Source organism: Cyclopterus lumpus, chromosome 18 (assembly GCF_009769545.1).
Source record: "Cyclopterus lumpus isolate fCycLum1 chromosome 18, fCycLum1.pri, whole genome shotgun sequence".
Classification (NCBI taxonomy): Eukaryota; Metazoa; Chordata; class Actinopteri; order Perciformes; family Cyclopteridae; genus Cyclopterus; species Cyclopterus lumpus.
In genome coordinates, this window is record NC_046983.1 from 2,786,570 (window position 1) to 2,809,069 (window position 22,500).

The following is a 22,500-nucleotide window of genomic DNA, read 5'->3' on the forward strand; positions in this document are numbered from 1 at the left end:
AGGAGGAGGGGAGCCAGCAGTCAGCCAAGGCCGCTGCCCAACAAACCTCAGGACTTACAGGTGAGGCATCCATATTTTAGGAAATACAAGCAGTATTTTTTTTAAAATATATTTTTATTAAAGTGTTCTTTTTGCCTGGTTTCATTAGAAATATTAATAATGACGCTGGCATCTTTTCCAGGCACGTCAAAAGCATGAATAAAGTCTTTTTCAATTTTCAATTTCATGTAAATTATACAAATGGAAGAAAACAAAGCTCGGGCTTTTAAAGTTGATGATAATGTATGAAACTGTTATTTTACTATAGGTGAATAATTTACTGAGGATTGATTGACTCTAACACGCTTTACCCTTAGTTTTAGCTCACACCGCCACCGTGTGGTGATTTGGGGATATTACACAAAGGAATACAAGACAGAACCTGTTTTAGGCTCACAACACCATACAAAGATAAACATATTAATATCACACTCTACAGCAAAAGAAAATGTAACCCAAATAAAATTATTTTAATCAGGAAAAGCTGTGAAAGCTCATAAAAACTGTGGCTATTATACATCCTATCATTAGATTATTATTACTTGTGCATTAATGTAAAAGTGGGATTTTACTGTAAAGTGGAGCAAATTAACTACCGTGATTATTTTCATTATGGATTCATCTGCTGATTATTATATGCAAAGTGTAAAGCAACTACTAAGTAAAGTTATCAGATAAATGTCATGAATTAAAAAGGTACAATAACTAAATAAATGTACTTAGAAACATCCCACCACTGACAATACATGGCTTTTTAACACGATGTTTTAACTAAATAATTCTTTCAGATAATAAAAAAAAGAATTATATATATTATTATAATATTATTATTATATATATATTATTATTACTAATATATAAAACTAAATAAAAAAAACTAATATAAATAAATATATATATATAGAAATAATAATTTCAAATAAATAATAAAAATTAATTTTAAAAAACTGTTTTTTTAATTTATTAATTTGTATTATTAATTTGAAATTATTATATATATTTGTAGAGTATTACGTTTTAAAATTGTACACTAATTGTACATTAAAAGGCTCATGCGTCTTCCTGTCCAGGTTCGCGTGCGGGTCATCGAGGGCCGACAGTTGCCGGGCATCAACATCCAGCCTGTCGTCAAGGTAACGGTCGCCGGGCAGAGCAAGAGGACCCGCATCAGGAAGGGCAACAGCCCCTTCTTTGACGAGGTAAACAAAGGAAAGGGTTTTCTAAACGATTTAACAGGAAGCAGTTGACGTGAGTGCGTTCCTCTCCACAGACGTTCTCCCTGAACTTCTTCGAGACGCCATCGGACTTGTTCGACGAACCCATCTTCATCACCGTGAGTCTGGTTTTCGTTTCTTCGGATCCATGATTTCACCACGAGGTCAGAAATGTGAACTCTCTCCACCTGCCCGCCAGGTGTGTGACTCCCGCTCGCTCAGAAACGATGCTGTGATCGGTGAATTCAAGGTAAAGGACAGAAACATCGAAAGTATATGCAGATCCTGTACTAACACCACACTAATAGTCCTGCATTCAAAACCTCACTTTAGTAAAAGTATGCAAGTACTATCAACTAAATGTACGTAAAGTACTTAAAGTAAAACGATAGCTCGTGCATTATAAGATCTACTATTACTATAACTGTTGCTTTTGAGCTCCTTTATATCCTGCTGGGTAGTTCATAATAAATAATGCGTTTTCCAGTTGCTCCAAGAGGCGTTTTAAAAGAGTTTATTCATCCTAATTATGAAGGAGGAGAATAAAGGAGAACTTCCTGATCAGAGGTTTTACCTGGACAGGAAGGGAAGGAACACCTGAAAAGCAACTAAAGCTACAAATGTAGTAAAAAGTACAATATTTAGTACAAGATAAATATAAAGGAAACACTCAAGTACCTGAAATGTGTCCTGAAGTGCAGTGCATGAGTCATGTACTTAGGTAAATTAATTTGAGTATATAGTACACAAAATATGTAAAATATTGTAATATTTCTTACAGTTGGATGTGGGCACCGTCTACAACGAGCACCGTGAGTATACATTTATATATTTTTCCTTTAGTCTTTTTCACTTCCTGGTTCCTCTGGTAAAAATCTTGGTCCCGCTACGTCATTGGTTAGTTTGAATAGTTTAAGCCCCTCCCCCTCTCTCCGTAGGACACTGCTTCTTGAGGAAATGGCTGCTGCTGTGTGACCCCGACGACCTCTCTGCCGGGGTCAAAGGTTACCTGAAGGTCAGCCTGTTGGTGTTGGCGGCTGGAGATGAGCCGCCGGTGAGTCTGATTGGCTGAAAGAAGACGTGCTAACGTGCTAAAGGCTAGCAGTTTGAAGCAGCAATGCTAGCAAGTCGCCTCGCTAATCGTTTACACGTTGATTGAAGCGACCCCTCGACCGATGCTCTGGTGTCTAACATCAACTTCTACCTGGGTTTTTCTTCCTAGTTGTAAAGATTAAAGCAAAGATAGATTTTAATGATTATCTCTCAGAATGTTTTTATATGTTTAGCACTAGCGGTGTAAAAAGCACTCGCACCCTTTCACAATAAAAGTAGAAGTACCACAGTCGGAAAATTCCAGGAGTAAAATTACACGAGTGTTATCCGCAAAATGCACTCTTAAGTAATAAATAATAATATTATATTTTTCTGTTTTCATCGATAATGAAATTTCGTTGCATAGCAACAATGACAATAAAAACCTCTTTATCTTTATAACGATGCATTTTGAGATACTTTGTATACTGCAGATATTATTATTATTACTACTTATTAGACAAGCAAATCATGTTTTTACTGTGAAAAGTAACTTAAAGTGTAAAAAAAATAATAACAAAATAAAGGAAAATAAACATAAAAATCCTCATACAACCGTTCCCAAAAGTCCTCCTTATTGTATTTTTCTGTGTGTCCTGCTTAATGATTTTATGAACACACCTTTATGTGTGTTTTTGTGTCTCCAGGCCGACAAACGCGAGTGTGTGGAAGACAAAGAAGACATCGAAGGAAACCTTCTGAGACCGGCTGGTCTGTCTCTGAGAGGAGCCACGTTCACCCTGAGGATCTTCAGAGCCGAAGACCTGCCGCAGAGTGCGTCTCGCTCTGTGTGTGTGTGTGTGTGTGTGTGTGTGTGTGTGTGTGTGACGATGCATCACACACACGTCTCTCATCTCCTTCTCTTTTTCTTCCTGCCTGCAGTGGACGACGCCTTCGTGGACGGCATGAGGCAGATCTTCGGGTTCGACAGCAACAGGAAGAACCTGGTGGATCCTCTGGTGGAGATCCACTTTGCCGGCAAAACCGTGCGTCCTTCTAAAAATGCTTTTTATTATTATCCCAAATCCAACATGAAACACAGAACCTGTGTTTTCTTCCTCTTCTCAGGTGTGCACTAAGATCCTGGAGAAGAACGCCAACCCACAGTGGAACCAGAGCCTGGCGATGCCGATCAGGGTGAGACGTACACAACGAACGACGTTGTTACGCAACTTTATGGTGCTACCGGACATTAATGTACTCCTCCTCCTCCTCCTCCTCCTCATCATCATCATCATCATCATCATCATCATCATATGTGCTTTCTTTTTCCTTCCCAGTTCCCCTCCATGTGTGAGAAGATGAGGATCAGAATTCTGGACTGGTGAATCCTGGCTCATTTTTGTTTTCTTACATTTAGTTTTTCTATGCACTCCCCACAGTTTAGATTATATATATATATATATATATATATATATATATATATATATATATATATATATATAGATAATACATTTGAATTCATGTCACCATTTTGGCTTTAAAAAGCAGGTTTCAGAGCTTTCTCTCTCGTTTCAGGGACAGAGCCAGTCACAATGACGTCATCGGCACCACCCACCTCTGCATGTCCAAGATCTCCGCCCCCGGTGGACAGATAGACGGTGTGTAACTGATCCAAACCGGTCTGAACTGGACTAGACCCGAACCAGTTCTGGTTTGGACTGGTTTGGACTGGAACTGGCTGGCTTCGACTGCATCGCATTGTTTGTACTTCACCCGTCTGGCCTGGTTTGGTTCGGTCTGTTCATAGTTTGACTTGTTTGCCACCAAAATGACACATTGTTGCCCTTCCATCAAACCGGAGGTTACATTCATCGAAAAGGTAACATTTAAGTCACAAAGTAACAAAGATAACCCATAATAAGAAGCCATGAGCTTCTGTTTGTTACATGGAAAGTGAGTATTTTGTAAGAAAGGGCGTTCGTTTTCGGAATAATGTCCATTAACCATTTATATGGGATAACATAAATAATAATCATGGCCTTTATTGCATTATTTGGGGGATTTTGGAATAATGGTATGTGGCCAAATTGAATGTTCTCCATTCTGAAACTCATTATTGAAGTCTTCCATACCGGTTTGAGATAACCTTTTATTTTGACTATGAGGAACAATGACAACCTTTCAGTTGTTTTCTTCTTCTTTGTGGTTTTCTGTTTTTTATTTACCTGCAGACGACAGACCTTCTGATCGGAGTTGTTTAGATGGACCAGTAGTAGATAGACCAGTATGCCCATAGCAAAGGACTGGACTGGCAGAGTATCACAGACTGTATATAAGAAATGGACCTCTGTGACTCCACCGTTTGGTTTGTGGACTAAGAATTCAGAAGCCTAAAGTTATGGCCGTTGCAATCCAGAGGAGTCGCCCCCTGCTGGTCAGTGGACAGAATGCAGCTTTAACACATGAAGCATAGACTTCTATACAACCAGAGGAGTCGCCCCCTACTGGTCAGGAAAGAGAATGCAGCTTTAACACATGAAGCATAGACTTCTATACAACCAGAGGAGTCGCCCCCTGGGTGGTCAGGAGAGAGAATGCAGCTTTAACACATGAAGCATAGACTTCTATACAACCAGAGGAGTCGCTCCCTGGTGGTCAGTAGAGAGAATGCAGCTTTAACACATGAAGCATAGACTTCTATACAACCAGAGGAGTCGCCCCCTGGTGGTCAGGAGAGAGAATGCAGCTTTAACACATGAAGTATAGACTTCTATACAACCAGAGGAGTCGCCCACTGGTGGTCAGTAGAGAGAATGCAGCTTTAACACATGAAGTATAGACTTCTATACAACCAGAGGAGTCGCCCCCTGGTGGTCAGTAGAGAGAATGCAAGTTTAAGACACGTCATCACTGGCTTCTCTTTTCAGAACTGGAGGTTTATTTAAAAAGTTCTTGTGAGAACTGAAAGTTGGATTTTTCTTCCAGAAACCTCAAGTCTTGAACCTTGATGTGTCTGTGTGGTGTGAACATAACAAAGCATGGACAATGTTTCAGTGACATGACGACTAACTCATTATGTTTGTGTGTCTCCGGCCTTTGGAGCGCCTCACAGTTGTCTCGCCGTGCACGAGTTTTCCTCACCGTGTGTGAATAATGGTGAATTGTCAGCATATCGCCGCATAATGCTGATAATAGAGACATTTATTTACTGTAACTTCTTTGGCACCATCGCCTTGTTTCAAGTTGAAACAAGCAAAATTAATTTGCTTTGAGTATTCAGGTGTTTTGTTTTTTGGCGTTGTGGTCAAGTGCATTTGTTTGGGTTTGCGGGGCGTTCAAAGACGTCCGTTTTTCTTTTCTTTTCTGACTCTTGACGCCTGTCTGTGATTCTGAACCACGCTTCCTCTCTACGCATTCAGATGACTTGACTCCACGGACCGTCCACTCTGGCAGTACGTCCAACCATCCTTTCTACACCTTTTCTTTTCTACATGTTTGTGTGTTTCTGAAATTTTATTTTTTCGTGATTCAAATGTACCCTTTTTGTTTTTCTCCTTTCGATCCTTCCGTCTTGTCTTGATTCTGATGAAACTCTCTGAATCTATTTCGTCGAGCGCACTTAATTCCACCAATCAATCAATCAATAAATCAATCGGTCTTCTCTTGATGTTCCATGTTTCACGTTCCTATCATAATTATGGATTTGCCGTTGTGCGTCATTGCAGTTGACGACAGTCTCGGCTTCCTGCCGACCTTCGGCCCCTGCTTTGTCAACCTGTACGGCAGCGCCCGCGAGTTCACCGCCTTCCACGACCCACACGAAGCCCTCAACCTCGGAAAAGTAACTCTTCATTATATATATATATGTATATATATAACCATGCAGAACTTTGTTTTGGCTGCTGTGTGTATTTGAGATAAACCGCTTTACATTCTGCACGTTTTTTTCTTTTCAATGTGTTTGATGTGATGCACGTCAACTCTTTATTTCCTCAGTTTATTGTCTCGTATGAATAAAAAAAAAAACGGGTTTTATTGCAGAGTAGGTTTTCACATTCAAGGAATTTGCCTGCGTGTTGTGTGGTGCATGGCAGTCAAATTATACAATTTAAATGTACAAGTGTGTATATATATACATATAGTAATATAATGCAGATATAATGTGCTCTAGAATGTTTAAATGTTTGCAGTGCACTATTTTCTTTGTTTCGTGTCACCCAAAGACACTTATTTTTTATTCACATAAGATTAAAAAAAACATAAAATTCTACGCAGCCACCACTGGAACCAACTCTACAAAAAATAATAATAATAATATAATAATAATAATATAATAATAATAATAATAATGTAGCCGGATCTTTATGTGCAGGTGTGTAGAAATACCGACTTTAAACACAATGAATAGACGTGTGTGAGAAATATATAAATGAAGTAATAAGTTTTTGATGACACTTTATGTCTTTAACCGATTGTGTCAACAATCTATTGTCATCTTAATAAATATTGCACCTTTTTAAAGACCTCTCTCTGCCCGACAGGGAGAGGGCGTGGCCTACCGAGGTCGAGTTTTACTGGAGCTCACCACGAAGCTGGCGGACAAGCCGGAGCAGAAATCTGAAGACATCCCATCAGACGACCTGCTGGTGGTGGAGGTGAGCGGGACGGAGGGTGAACACACACTCAGACGACTCAAAGAGATGCATCATCCCTTCTTCCCTTCTTCCCTTCTTCCCTTCCTCTCTCTCTCCGTCCAACAGAAGTTCCTCAGGAAGAGGAAGTTCTCTCTCTTCGTGGCGTTCTACTCGGCGACGCTGCTCCAGGACGTCGACGACGCCGTCCAGTTCGAGGTCAGCATCGGTAACTACGGCAACAAGTTCGACTACACTTGCCTCCCCCTGGCCTCCGCCACCCAGTTCAGCAGGGCCGTGTTCGACGGTAGGTCAAAGGTCGGGTCGTCCAGGTGAAAACCCGGCTGACATTTAAAGGGCCAGTGCGTTTCAGTTTCACCCAAATTAGTTATGAATTAGCAAAAGAGATCTGGTTGTAGGATGCTGTTCATGTGTGTGTGTGTGTGTGTGTGTGTGTGTGTGTGTGTGTTGCAGGCTGCCACTACTACTACCTCCCCTGGGGGAACGTTAAACCGGTGGTGGTTCTGTCCTCCGAGTGGGAAGACATCAAGCCGAGGATCGAGGCTCTCAACATGCTGCTGGCGATCATCGAGAGGCTGGTGAGCGTCTGGAAGGTGTTTGAAGAAAGAGAGGACCGTAGACCTACCGTCCACACGTGTGTGTGTGTGTGTGTGTGTGTGTGTGTGTGTGTCTCCAGGAGGCCAACCTGCAGCGGGTGCAGCTGGACGTGAAGGCGGGCGGTGATCTGGAGGAGGTGGAGCTCCGCGTGGTGGAGCTGCTGGATCAGGTGATCACAGACTGCAGGTAAACGCCTCGTGCGTCAAGCTTCTATCCCTTCTCCACCTCACAGGGAGATGTCGTAAATCTCTCCCCCCCCCCCCCAGTGAAGAGCTGCCCTCCATCGACCAATGGCAGTGCGCGACCCCTCTGGACCGCTCGCTGAGGCACGTCCGAGACCTCCACCTGCAGCAGGTCGTGGCGGCGGCGCAGGCCCTGAAGCACGGCCCGGCCACGGAGCTGTCCACGGTGCTGGAGCAGGCCGAGGACTGGGCCGGCCGGCTGAGGGCCGTGGCCGAGGAGGTGAGCCCCGTCGCTACGGTTACGTCACAGTGGGGGGAGGGGGGGGGGATTTAGTCAGGCTGCAGAAGAAGTAGATCAAGAAGGAGGAGGAGAAGTAGTCTAAAAACTATATTATGTCCATTTTCTGTAACTTTTTTTGAGTAAAATATGTATTGCGTACGACAAAAAGAGACAGAATAAATCTCTCTCTCTCTCTCTCTCTCTCTCTCTCTCTCTCTCTCTCTCTCTCTCCCAGCCCCAGAACAGCCTCCCGGACATCGTCATATGGATGCTGCAGGGCGACCGCCGGGTGGCGTACCACCGCGTCCCGGCGCACACGGTGATCTTCTCCCAGCAGCACCGTGGGAAACACTGCGGACAGCTGCAGACCGTCTTCCTCAAGGTGCACACACACACACACACACACACACACACACACACATGCATGTCGTCTCCCCTGAAAACAAAGTTTTACCGACGGGCCGTGTGTGTGTGTGTGTGTGTGTGTGTGTGTGTTGTGCAGAACCCACAGGGCGGCGCTGGAGAGGCCAAGCTTCCCGGTCAGCTGAGGGTCAAAGTGTGGTTTGGATTGGCCGCTGACGTCAAACACTTCAACCAATACGCTGAAGGGAAGCTGTCCGTCTTTGCTGAGACGGTGAGAAGCAGCAGATCATTGAGCTTATTCAGTCCTCTCCCACTCATGTTAACCTCTCTCTCTCTCTCTCTCTCTCTCTCTTTGCAGTATGAGAACCAGACCCGACTGGCCCTGGTGGGCAGCTGGGGAACTGCGGGCCTGACCTCCCCAAAGTTCAGCGACGTCACTGGACGGGTCAAACTGCCCAAAGAGAGCTTCAAACCCTCTCCGGGCTGGACCTGGGCCGGAGACTGGTGCATCAGCCCCGAAAAGACGTGAGTCGGTTGTTTGTTTACTGCTTTTTGTTGTTGTTGTTGTTGTTTTTATGTTTACTGTACAAACACCTGTGCTGACAAACCCCCTTCAGACTGCTGTTCGACGTGGACGCCGGTCACATGACCTTCTCAGAGGAAGTGTTTGAAAACCAGATGAGGTTACCGGGCGGACAGTGGATCGGCATGCCGGAGGGCTACACCGACGTGGTGCGCGTGTGCTTTAAAGCTGTGTGTGTGTGTGTGTGTGTGTGTGTGTGTGTGTTTACAGCTAAAAACAATGTGTGCGTTTGTGTCAGAATGGGGAGAAGGCGGTGCCGAAGGACGAGGTGGAGTGTCCCCCGGGTTGGGTTTGGGAGGAGGTGGAGTGGAGCGAAGACCTCAACAGGGCTGTGGACGATCAAGGTGCACACACACACACACACGCACGCACACGCACACGCACACGCACGCACTTTTATATTTAAATTTAAATTAAATTATTAAATGTTTTAATTTCTATATTTATATATATTATTTTTATTTTTATTATTATTATTTTAAATTTCTTATGATAAATTATAATTATAATTATAATTTTTTTATTTATTTTAGCACTGGAGTATTTTACTGTTTTATAACATACGGTAGATAAAACGATGTAATGACAGAATCACACATCGCTACATTTTGCTGATTATGCAGTTTTTACATTTAATTTAGTGCTAACTTAATATTGTTGTATTAGTAAGTAAGTAAAGAGTCAGAATACTTCGTCCTCCACCAGGCTGGGAGTACGGCATCCCCATCCCTCCAGACCGCCGGCCCAAGTCGTGGGTGCCGGCGGAGAAGATGTACCACACCAACCGCAGGCGGCGGTGGATCCGGATGAGACGGCGAGACCAGCAGAAGATGGAGGCGCTCCGAAAAGTAGCCAAGAAAAGACAAAATGTTTGATCTAAACAAATGTAACAAATGACACCTGAAGGCTTTAGACGTGTTCCTCTTGCGGCCACTAGATGGTGCTCTAGTAGCACAGATGAGCACGAGAGAAGCTACGACACACAGATGTTCATGGTGCTTATCGTGTGTGTGCGCGTGTGTGTGTGTGTGTGTGTGTGTGCGTGTGCGTGTGTGTGTGTGTGCCTTCACAGCAGCGTCCGGACGAGGCGGAGAGGGAGGGCTGGGAGTACGCCTCGCTGTTCGGCTGGAGGTTCCACCTGAAGCCGAGGAAGACGGACAGCTTCCGGAGGCGCAGGTGGAGGTACCGCATGGAGCCGCTGGAGAAGACGGGACCGGCCGCCATCTTTGCTCTGGAGTGTTCTCTGGTGAGGGGGTAGGGGGGGGGGGGGGGGGGGGGGGGGGGGGGGGGTGGGGGGGGGGGGGGGGGGGGGGGGGGGGTCAAGGGTCGGGGGTCGGTCCAGTTCTTCCTCACTCAACTGGAGCTGGCTTTGTGCATCGGGACGTCGTGATGAGGCCCTGCCATGTTTCATTTATAGGTGTTGTAAGAATCTTCTTCCTTCCTCCCCCTCCCCCCCTCCCCCCCCCACAGAGCAGCATAGAAGACAAGAACGAAGACAAGTCCATCACGACCACGTTCGGAGTCAACAGACCGACCATTTCCTGTTTCTTTGACCGTGAGACACCGATCTCTTCTTCTTCCCTCGGTCCATTTTAACTTCTTCTATCTCTTATTGTGTCGACTCAATGACGAGTGTGTGTGTGTGTGTGTGTGTGTGTGTGTTTAGGAGGCACCCGGTACCACCTGCGCTGCTACCTGTACCAAGCCAGAGACCTGCTGGCGATGGACAAAGACAGCTTCTCAGGTATCCGAGAAGTGTCGGTTGTGACGCTCGGCGCCATCTTGTGGCCGGAAAGAGCGAGGGGGGAGGAGGGGGGAGGAGGGGGAGGAGGGTTTGCAATAAACGGATCAAACGGAGGGACGAAATAACTCGATTTCTGACCGTGAAAAGTTAAAAGAAATAGTCATAATAGAGTCATAATAGAGTCATAATAGAGTCATAATAGAGTCATAATAGAGTCATAAACTCAAAGACAAGGAAGCTGCTACTCTCAATGTGTTTTATATTAGTATATAGTCTGATTCAACCACGTAGTTTAGTTGCTTCACTTTCCAAACGCAAAACTCTAAAAATAAGTATTAGGCTTTAATATCAAGCAGTGAGGTTTCCCCTTCTTTTAGAGAGAGAGAGAGAGAGAGAGAGAGAGAGAGAGATTAATACTCATTGTTTGGGGCAAATCACCAAAAAAAGCATAATTATTTATTTATTTTTTCAAAAAGGTCACATGATGAATAGAGAAAGAATCAGAGGGAGAGAAAGAGAGGACAGTGAAGTTATTATTGAAGAAGGTCATGGAAACTACGGCTACTGTGTGTGTGTGTGTGTGTGTGTGTGTTAGTGTGTGTGAGTGTGTGTGTGTGTGTGTGTGTGTTAATCAGAAAACCCACCGCAGACTCGCATGTAAAAACAGAGACGAGGCTCCTGAATAACAGACGGATGAATAGACAAGAGGGAAAGAGAGATGATAGATGATGGAGGGAGGGCTAAAGAGGGCGAGAGAGACGCGCACACACACACACACACACACACACACACACACACACGCACACACACACACGGTGTAACGGGTGGGTGGAGTTGATGGATGGGCTTCACCCGTGTGTTAATCTGCCGTCTGGGCGGCCGTGATTAAAGGCTATCAGAGAGCGAGGTCTCCCCCTCTTCTCTCTCTCTCTCTCTCTCTCTCTCCCCCCGCTGTCGTAGCCGTGGCAACGCACCCCTGAGGAGCGACGGGAGCGTCCTCTGGTTTGGACCCTCCGGCTCTCCGTCCACTCGAACGCCGTCGAGGCGGAAGGTCAAAGTTCAGCAACTTTGTTTTCCTGCTTTAGAAGCTGCTCCTTTTCTTTCTTTCTTTCTTTCTTTCTCTTTCTTTCTTTCTTTCTTTCTATTATTTATTATTTGTCTTAATATCTATCTGTCTCTCTCTCTTTGTCTAAATGTCTTTATTTACTTCTCTCTTTCTTTCCATTTGTCTTTTTGTAAATCTATTTAAGTGACGATGTTCTATCACTCTTTTCTCTCTTCCTCTCTTCCATCTCTCTCCTCCCCTCTCACACTTATATCTGTCTCTCCTTGTCCCTAACCCTTCTTTTTCTCCTCCTCCTCCTCCTCCTCTCCTCTCCTCTCCTCCTCCTCCTCCTCCTCTTCTTTCTCCTCCTTCTCTTCCTCCCCTCCTCCTCCTCCTCTTCTTTCTCCTCCTTCTCTTGCTCCCCTCCTCCTCCTCCTCCTCCTCCTCTTCCTCCACTTCCTCCTCCTCCACCTCCTCCTCTTCTTCCTCCTCCTCTTCTTTCTCCTCTCCCTCCTCCTCCTCTTCCTCCACTTCCTCCTCCTCCACCTCCTCCTCTTCTTCCTCCTCCTCTTCTTTCTCCTCTCCCTCCTCCTCCTCTTCCTCTTCCTCTTCATCCTCCTCCTCCTCCTCCTCCTCTTCCTCCTCCTCTTCTTCCTCCTCCTCCTCCTCCTCCTCCTCCTCCTCTCCACACACAGACTTACATAACCCCCCTGGGCTGTTTGTGTTGCTGTTTACATCGACTAATGGACTGTTGGGAATGGACGGTAATTGAATGGGTCACCACGGGTTGTGTGTGTGTGTGTATGTGTGTGTGTGTGTGTGTGTGTGTGTGTGTGTGTGTGTGTGTGTGTGTGTGTCACTTCCAAGGTTAATTGAGGGCTGGTGGGAAAATGCAACTTAGCTTCTGTTTACTCTATCGCTAACGGCTCCATCGAGACTCTTTACTCGGCCTGAAATAACAAACTATCCACTGTGTGTGTGTCTGTGTGTGTGTGTGTGTGTCTGTGTGTGTGTGTGTGTACATATGTGTGGGTTTTATGCATGTGTCCACATTGTGAGATATATATATGTGTATGTGTGTGTGTGTGTGTGTGTGTTAACATGCAGAGAGTGGTTGTGACCTGCAATAACAAACTTCTCCGAGCAGTGTTCCCAAAACCCTTCGTCTCGAGCTCGGCATTCCCGAGCTGCTGATGTCACCGACACACACACACACACACACACACACACACACACACACACACACACACACACACACACACACACACCCCTAAGTTACTAGTCTTCTTGTGAGGACCCTCTCATTAAGAAGGCATTCCCTCGCTCCAACGATAGCCTCCAGCTTCAACGCGGGCGCCTGGTAAAAAACCCGATAGCGTCGTTTCGCCGCCGCCAACTCGACGCCAACTCGCCGCCGCCGCCAACTCGTCTTCGGTTTGGGTTTTTGTTGGTTGGAAGAGTTTCAGCACCGAGAAGAGAACCCAATAAATAGGAGCGGTGCGGCCCACGGTAACGCAGCCGGCGTCAATAAATACAAATCGGCCCTTTTTTTTTTCCGAACGTCTCCCGGGTGAAAGTCCTGTGTTTGTCTCTCCGACTCCGCCCCTTAGCGGACGTTCCACGAGGAACCTTTCCAACTGGTTCCTTTGGCCTCGGCGGAGGTCTAAGGGCCTTGATGTTTGGGGGGTGTGCGTTCACACCTGCGGTCCATGCTTGAGGGTTTTTTGGGGTTTTTGGGTCTCACGCTCACGTTGGCTTTTAGATCATCTGAAGATGGCGCCGACTCACATTCTAATGCTTTCTGACTAGAAATGGTGGTTACCGCATTCCCGTTTCCTCTCCTCCCCCCCTTCAGACCCCTACGCCATCGTGTCCTTCCTCCACCAGTCCCAGAAAACGGTGACGGTGCGCAACGCCCTGAACCCCACGTGGGACCAGACGCTCATCTTCTACGAGGTGGAGATCTTCGGCGACCTGGAGGCCACGATCGCCGCTCCGCCCAACGTGGTGGTGGAGCTGTACGACCAGGACACATACGTGAGCGGCTTATATTTTATTTAATATCGGTGTGATGATGGCGACGACGAGACGTGTGCAGATCTTATCCGGCATGAATGAGAGGATTGGCTCTTATAAATGAACACTACTGCCTTTTTCCACCAGGGGCGCCAGAATCAACGCAAACTGAAAGTTCCTCGTCGTAGCTTTAATCTAATGTTCTTTTGCATATTATATATATATATATATATTTATTTAATGTCCAGGGTGCGGATGAGTTCATGGGCCGCTGTGTGTGCCGGCCCTCCCTGACCGCCTCCCCCCACCTGGCCTGGTTCCCGGTTCGCAGAGGGGACCAGAACGCCGGCGAGCTGCTGGCCGCCTTCGAGCTCATACGCAGAGAAAAGGTCGGAGGTCAACCGTCGCCATGACGTCATCTTCTACTCATCTTTTCCTCCGGTTTCATTAATGCCCTTTTTCCTTTTTTTTGCGGGAATATGAACGCTGGTTTAATAATATAATACAAATGCGTGAGGCTGCGAAAATCACAGAACTACATAATATTTTATTTATTAACACTAATTTACAATTTTTATAACAAAAATGCCATTTTGTGTCTGCAGCCATCTGTTCATCATATTCCAGGTCAAGAGGTGGGTCTATCTTTTTCTCTTTAATAACCTTTTTTTCTTTAGATTTATCTTATCGTTTATTTAAAATCAAACTATATATATATATTTTTTTCCCCTGTCTCGCCTGCAGGGCGACATCATGACCTCCACCCACGTTCTGGACGAGGTAAACAAGTGCATTTAAATACAAATGAATCCCATAATTCAGATTTAAAATGGCCATGACGAACTGGAAGTCTCTCGGATGCGATTTCTCCCGTTCTGCATTCATTAATGAGGAAAAGTCGACGTATCCTCGGTCCGTAAAACACTGTTTTGCCGTCTTTACACTTATCTGCAAATACGAGGGCGGCCATTTTTTTCCGTGGTTGGAGCTACTGACACAGAAATCCTGCTTTTTTTTCCCTATAAAAATACGTGCAGAATATGTAAAGTCCTCAATATTTCCTCTGATGATTTATCTTTTACAAATTCTTCCTTTTTCCTTTTTATTATATTTTTTTCCCCCCCCGGGTGTTTTTCCTTCAACGTCCTCAGTTGATGTTTCCAGGATTCCTCTCTGAGAACCTACAGCAATGGGTACAATGTCCACACACACACACACACACACACACACACACACACACACACACACACACACAGGAAATATGAATACACAACCATCCGAGCTGTGTCACGCATGTTCATGTTCTCAGATAACTTCATCAGACGCCATCAATACTCTCCTTTTTCCCCCTTGCCCTCAATTTTCTGTCATCTTTTCATACTTTAATAATCCAAAATTCCACTAACACACATTTTATTGATGTTGACCCATTATTTCATCATTAAATCTGCATCAAATATAATTTTTTTTGTGCATAATTGTCAAATTTTTTGTTAAATAACAAAACAATACAAATAAAGGTTTTCACGACTCGTTTGACATTTTAACAGCAAACATTTCGGTTAACTTTTATACTTTTTTTTGGTCCCGCCTCCTTTTGATGACTCACCACTTTTCCTGCATTCCTATTGGCAGCCGGAGGAGTCGGACCTCCCCCACCCGCCCCCTCAGAGAGAACCCAACGTCTTCGTGGTTCCTCAGGGAATCAAACCGGTTCTGCAGAGAACCGCCATCGAGGTATTCGCTCAGAACTACTAAAATATTTAATTCTTAAATGTTAACCTTAATTAAAGGTGGCTAGCTGTTTGCGGAGGATGACAACAATGGAGAGAGCCCAAAGTCGATGCGTCTCATCCACAGAAACGTCTCGAAGGCACACTTTGACATTTTTGGGGGAACGCGCTAAAAGTTAAGATTAGAAGATTGACAATCAATATGAAGCCACGGCCAGCGGACGTTAGCTTAGCTTAGCATAAAGACTTGAAACGGAGGGAAACAGCTAGCCTGGTTCTCTCCAGAAGCTGTGATTGTCCACTAATAAACATCTCTTCTTTTGTCCGACCATACGCCCGAAAATATATTTACTGTCACGTAAAACATACAAATAATGGGAAACTGGTTAAAGGGAATATTTGATATCGCTGCTTGAATAATTACTTCAACTAATTGATTAATTTATGGATTATCAAAGTAATTATTCTGACAATCAAAGGCATCATTTTTCTTTATTGTTTCAGCTCTAAGATCAATAATAATCCAAAAACATCTGATTCCACCTGTAAACGTTGCTGCTTTTTCCTCTGGTTGATATAACGTTGACTGCTGATTAAAAAATAATAATAATGAGCGTTGTGATATTTTTCATTAACCCCTCCCCTCCAGGTGTTGGCGTGGGGCGTTCGCAACCTGAAGAGCTTCCAGCTGGCCAGCATCACCTCCCCGAGCCTGCAGGTGGAGTGCGGCGGCGTCACGCTGCAGAGCTGCGTCATCCGCAGCGTGAAGAAGAAGCCCAACTTTGACGTCAACACGCTCGTCCTTGATGTGGTGAGAGAGACACACACACACACACACACACACATACTACACAGATGTAATCAATATCATCAAACAGTGACATGTGTCACACTACTGTTTATTTTTTCTCTTAAATTTACGATTTAATAATTTCGCTAATTTTCTCTGCGATCGATGTTTAATTAGATTGTGTTCATTTAGAATGTAACAAATAATATTGATAAATGATAAATAATATATAATTTAAAAAAAAGTTCCACCAATAATATTAACAGCGGACATAATCGGATTATTCTAAATAAACTAAATTAGTAGATGCATGATACATGTTTTAAAAATAAAAAAGGCACAAGTAAACACTTTAAAGTGCTTAAATATTGAACTTAATATTCATCACATTTGCACAGAAGTTATGATATTAACATATAAAACAAACAAGCGACTCTAATCAATATGTTTTATAGAAACAATGGATCAGAAAACCCACGAAGAACACCATCTCATTTATGTATTTGTACCATTTAAAGAAGAATCACAACCTAAAATCATCTGTTTGTGTAAATATGCATTAATATAATCTATATATATATAGATATATATATATCTATATATATATATAAATTGCAGGATATGAGCCGCGTTCTTCTCTTAAACTCGCTGTTGTTTTTCTCTTCTTACCGAACGCGTGACTCACCAGTATGAACTGGTTCCTCTGCCTCGACCACATGGAACCACAGGAAGCTGCAATCAAAGACGGCGGTTTAAGAGGCTGAGGTCAAAGCTTACTCATGCAAAGCTTAAATATATATATATATATATATATATATATATATATATATATATATATATATATATATATATATTCGGTTTATGAAACCGGACTGTGCGCGTGGTAAAAGGGCTCGTTTGCTTTATTGTTAAAGAAAGTCAATAATTGGACATGTGGTATCTTTTAGCTGGTTAGTTCTTATTTCTTTTGATGAAATATATCCCAGAATCATAATTTCAGTATACATATTTGTTCTTAAATCGCTTATTTATGTGCTCAATATTAACGTGTAGTTCCCTCAAACAGTTACTGTGCATAAATGAGAGCGTGTGAGAAGTTTTGAGGCTAAATATCCCAAAAAAATTTACAATAATTTACTGAAATCAAGTATTTTTATTTTATTTAAGGACGTACTTTTTAGGAAACAATTCATCAAATTGTATAATATTATGTGGCTCTTGTACAATTGTAGCTTGAAAGTAAAATATATATTTTTTAAAGGGTGATGAATCTAAAGCTAATTTGTTTTGTAAATATAGCACAATGTATGTGTGTCTTGAGTCAGTAAGTTATTAAAATTAACACAAAACCACAATATTGAAAAGGAGCCTCGGCATTAGAAAGTCATCAAATATTTAAAAAAAAATGTATTTCTATATTTACATTTTGATAACAAAACAAAAAGACTGAATACAAACAGACCAAAAGATATAAATATAATATTCTCGGCGTAATTGTTAGGTTTCTATACATGTTGCTTCATATCTTAAACACTTCAACTAAAAGTCTTATTTATAGTCTTTTATACAGATTATCTAAAGCCGTCTGTAAATATCTGCAGAAATAACCTGAATATAGTTCCCCTGAGTGTACGTTCAACCTAAGTGTTTTTTTTTTTCTTCGTATAAAAAGCCTTAACTGAAATATGGAAATAAAGTTTTTTCCTAACGGGCGACTCCAGAGACTCTTTTTTTTAAATGTTAACGACGTTAAAGGTCTGAAGTTGATCACCTCGGCGTTTTTATTATGACGGCTTTAATTGGAGTGTGGAAAAAATATTCACATATTTTCCACCCCTCAAAATACACGTCCTGGCTTTGGCTCCGGGCCGGTTTAACGTTAGCTAGATTAAGGTCCTGCGTTGACCACCGCGAGAGCGAACTGTGGAAATACGCGCATAATATTTGCTGAAATTTCAGCCCTTGAACCAAATCCCAAGCATGTAATGTTAACAATATTAAGAACTTAAGTTGACTGCGTAAAGGTCGTCTTCTTGTGCATAGTTTCCTTAAATGCGACTCTTTGAAGTTGTTCTAAACCGCCTAATGTTTACTCCCTCGGTTTACTGTGTGACTTTAGCATCATGAGCCCCGCTTAAGACTTTTTTTTAAAGCCGAAGAGGTCAAATGGATTAAAGTTACCAACGGAGGTTTCTTTTCTTCTTCCTTGAGTCGGCTAATAAGGTTCAAAGGAGTCTTCGTGTAAAAATAGTCACACGCATTTTTAGGTGGATATGTGGCATTTCTTTACAGAGAATAATAATAACTGAAAATGTCCACCCGGCACACAGCGATGTATGCAGAAAATATATATTTTTTTTAAATCGCTTCATTGCATACAAACTTGCCCGACACTAAATAAACGCACCGAGCCGTTTGCCGGCTTCGAAGCGGGTTGAGGTGGCGGTGATGCACTCAGCAGCGGTCGTAAAAAACACAATTATTATTATCAAACTAAAGAACGAGCTGTAATGAATGCAGGCAATTAGCTCAAAGTCATGGTAGAAGAAACATCGTACAAATCTCGCCAACTTAAAGTCACCAAGCCGTCTACGGCGACGTACTCAACAGAGTGTGAACTGGCAGGTCCTGATTTTCACTCACAAAGATCAAAACCTCAGTGATTTCAGTAAATTTCGTCCTTCATGTGGGAGGAGTTGGCTAAGGTGTAATGATGCTCGGATTGGACCGTCACCAAGGCGTGACCAATCAGCTCCAGACAGTCCGCAGCCACAGCCAATCAGCATCAGGCGGACAGGTGGCGTAACCAATTAAGAGTCAAGCGCAGGTCTTTTTTTTACTCATATTGTCTCTTTTTATACACCTTGTCTTCTTTCTTTTTCATGTCGTTTCCCATTCTTGTTTTCTTCATCACCCTTTTCTATTTTTTAATTTTTAATTTTTTGAATCCCCTGCGCAGAGGCTTCCCCGCGAGGAGCTCTACATGCCGCCGATCGTCATCAAAGTCATCGACAACCGTCAGTTCGGGAGGAAGCCGGTCGTCGGCCAGTGCTCCATCCGGTCGCTGGAGGAGTACCGGTGCACGCCGGAGGAGGAGGAGGAGGAGCGAGCGGCGGAGGAGGAGGAAGAGGAGGAGGGCTGGAGGCGTGAGTGGACGTGAACTCATCCGGCGACGAGATGAAACTGGCGATGAACGCTGACCACGTTGTTTGTGTGCAGGTGAGACGCCCCACATGACCAGCGGGGAGGTTTTCATCGACATCGATGACCAGGAGCCGCTCGTAGCCGACCAGGTAAAGCCACCCGGTCAGTGTGCTGGGCACAGGTGTGATGCTACGCTAACAAGAGCTAATATCACGAATGAAATGTTCATACCACAACCATCACTTGATACTTATGATACTTAGGCGAAAAAAAGTATGAAACACTCGTTTTCCCCCCTGTGTGTGTCTGTGTGTGTCTGTGTGTGTGTGTGTGTGTGTGTTGAGTTTTAAAGCAGCATAAATAAACATGTTCTGACATGATGATATGGCAACCGTCTCTGTGGTCGGCGGTTACCGTGGTGACCGCGAGACCCGCGCTCGTCACCAATCATTACCGTTCTCTCTCTCTCTCTCTCTCTCTCTCTCTCTCTCTCTCTCTCTCTCAGTTTCTTTCTTTCTATCCTTCAAAGGAGGAACATGGAAACTATTTTCAAATCAACCTAATCCCCGTTCAGGTTTCTCTAGTTTCAGACTCACAGTTGGCATTTCACCACACACACACTCCAATGCACACACTCTTATGCACACACCCCTATGCACACACTCCAATGTACACACTCCTATGCACACACTCCTATGCACACACTCCTATGCACACACTCCAATGTACACACTCCAATGCACACACTCTTATGCACACACTCTTATACACACACTCTTATGCACACACCCCTATGCACACACTCTTATGCACACACTCTTATGCACACACCCCTATGCACACACTCTTATGCACACACTCTTATGCACACACCCCTATGCACACACTCTTATGCACACACTCTTATGCACACACCCCTATGCACACACTCTTATGCACACACTCTTATGCACACACTCTTATGCACACACCCCTATGCACACACTCTTATGCACACACTCTTATGCACACACCCCTATGCACACACTATTATGCACACACTCCAATGTACACACTCTTATGCACACACTCTTATGCACACACCCCTATGCACACACTCTTATGCACACACTCTTATGCACACACCCCTATGCACACACTCCAATGCACACACTCTTATGCACACACTCCAATGTACACACTCTTATGCACACACTCTTATGCACACACTCTTATGCACACACCCCTATGCACACACTCTTATGCACACACTCTTATGCACACACCCCTATGCACACACTCTTATGCACACACTCCAATGCACACACTCTTATGCACACACCCCTATGCACACACTCTTATGCACACACTCTTATGCACACACCCCTATGCACACACTCTTATGCACACACCCCTATGCACACACTCTTATGCACACACTCTTATGCACACACCCCTATGCACACACTCTTATGCACACACTCCAATGCACACACTCTTATGCACACACCCCTATGCACACACTCTTATGCACACACTCCAATCCACACACTCTTATGCACACACTCTTATGCACACACCCCTATGCACACACTCTTATAAGAGTGTGTGCATATATGCACACACTCTTATGCACACACTCTTATGCACACACTCCAATGCACACACTCTTATGCACACACCCCTATGCACACACTCTTATGCACACACTCCAATGCACACACTCTTATGCACACACCCCTATGCACACACTCTTATGCACACACTCCAATGCACACACTCTTATGCACACACTCTTATACACACACTCTTATGCACACACTCTTATGCACACACCCCTATGCACACACTCTTATGCACACACTCCTATGCACACACTCTTATGCACACACCCCTATGCACACACTCCAATGCACACACTCTTATGCACACACTCTTATACACACACTCTTATGCACACACTCTTATGCACACACCCCTATGCACACACTCTTATGCACACACTCCAATGCACACACTCTTATGCACACACCCCTATGCACACACTCTTATGCACACACTCTTATGCACACACCCCTATGCACACACTCTTATGCACACACCCCTATGCACACACTCTTATGCACACACTCTTATGCACACACCCCTATGCACACACTCTTATGCACACACTCCAATGCACACACTCTTATGCACACACCCCTATGCACACACTCTTATGCACACACTCCAATGCACACACTCTTATGCACACACTCTTATGCACACACCCCTATGCACACACTCTTATAAGAGTGTGTGCATATATGCACACACTCTTATGCACACACTCTTATGCACACACTCCAATGCACACACTCTTATGCACACACCCCTATGCACACACTCTTATGCACACACTCCAATGCACACACTCTTATGCACACACCCCTATGCACACACTCTTATGCACACACTCCAATGCACACACTCTTATGCACACACTCTTATACACACACTCTTATGCACACACTCTTATGCACACACCCCTATGCACACACTCTTATGCACACACTCCAATGCACACACTCCAATGTACACACTCCTATGCACACACTCCAATGCACTTACTCTTATGCACACACTCTTATGCACACACCCCTATGCACACACTCCAATGCACACACTCTTATGCACACACCCCTATGCACACACTCTTATGCACACACTCTTATGCACACACTCTTATGCACACACCCCTATGCACACACTCTTATGCACACACCCCTATGCACACACTCTTATGCACACACCCCTATGCACACACTCTTATGCACACACCCCTATGCACACACTCTTATGCACACACTCTTATGCACACACCCCTATGCACACACTCTTATGCACACACTCTTATGCACACACCCCTATGCACACACCCCTATGCACACACTCTTATGCACACACTCTTATGCACACACCCCTATGCACACACTCTTATGCACACACTCTTATGCACACACCCCTATGCACACACTCTTATGCACACACCCCTATGCACACACCCCTATGCACACACTCTTATGCACACACTCTTATGCACACACCCCTATGCACACACTCTT

At 44.1% G+C, this 22,500-nt stretch overlaps 1 protein-coding gene across 1 annotated transcript in view; it reads left to right on the forward strand.

Moving 5' to 3' along the window:
* The window catches only part of dysf (dysferlin, limb girdle muscular dystrophy 2B (autosomal recessive)), a 68,415-nt gene that overhangs the window by 13,145 nt on the left and 32,770 nt on the right, over nt 1-22,500 (forward strand). Inside the window, exons 6-40 of the mRNA XM_034557731.1 lie at nt 1-60; nt 1,110-1,238; nt 1,310-1,372; nt 1,453-1,503; nt 2,035-2,065; nt 2,192-2,307; nt 2,993-3,119; nt 3,228-3,331; nt 3,414-3,482; nt 3,626-3,669; nt 3,864-3,946; nt 6,014-6,129; nt 6,830-6,943; nt 7,049-7,226; nt 7,394-7,518; nt 7,617-7,723; nt 7,804-7,999; nt 8,235-8,381; nt 8,502-8,633; nt 8,721-8,887; nt 8,980-9,094; nt 9,184-9,289; nt 9,651-9,793; nt 10,018-10,199; nt 10,421-10,500; nt 10,612-10,689; nt 13,590-13,771; nt 13,999-14,139; nt 14,356-14,385; nt 14,495-14,530; nt 14,902-14,943; nt 15,386-15,487; nt 16,133-16,294; nt 19,233-19,419; nt 19,493-19,566. The exon at nt 1-60 is cut by the window's left edge and continues 197 nt beyond it. Coding sequence (XP_034413622.1) covers nt 1-60; nt 1,110-1,238; nt 1,310-1,372; nt 1,453-1,503; nt 2,035-2,065; nt 2,192-2,307; nt 2,993-3,119; nt 3,228-3,331; nt 3,414-3,482; nt 3,626-3,669; nt 3,864-3,946; nt 6,014-6,129; nt 6,830-6,943; nt 7,049-7,226; nt 7,394-7,518; nt 7,617-7,723; nt 7,804-7,999; nt 8,235-8,381; nt 8,502-8,633; nt 8,721-8,887; nt 8,980-9,094; nt 9,184-9,289; nt 9,651-9,793; nt 10,018-10,199; nt 10,421-10,500; nt 10,612-10,689; nt 13,590-13,771; nt 13,999-14,139; nt 14,356-14,385; nt 14,495-14,530; nt 14,902-14,943; nt 15,386-15,487; nt 16,133-16,294; nt 19,233-19,419; nt 19,493-19,566 — 3,819 coding nt within the window. The remainder of the gene's footprint in view (nt 61-1,109; nt 1,239-1,309; nt 1,373-1,452; nt 1,504-2,034; nt 2,066-2,191; nt 2,308-2,992; nt 3,120-3,227; nt 3,332-3,413; nt 3,483-3,625; nt 3,670-3,863; nt 3,947-6,013; nt 6,130-6,829; nt 6,944-7,048; nt 7,227-7,393; nt 7,519-7,616; nt 7,724-7,803; nt 8,000-8,234; nt 8,382-8,501; nt 8,634-8,720; nt 8,888-8,979; nt 9,095-9,183; nt 9,290-9,650; nt 9,794-10,017; nt 10,200-10,420; nt 10,501-10,611; nt 10,690-13,589; nt 13,772-13,998; nt 14,140-14,355; nt 14,386-14,494; nt 14,531-14,901; nt 14,944-15,385; nt 15,488-16,132; nt 16,295-19,232; nt 19,420-19,492; nt 19,567-22,500) is intronic.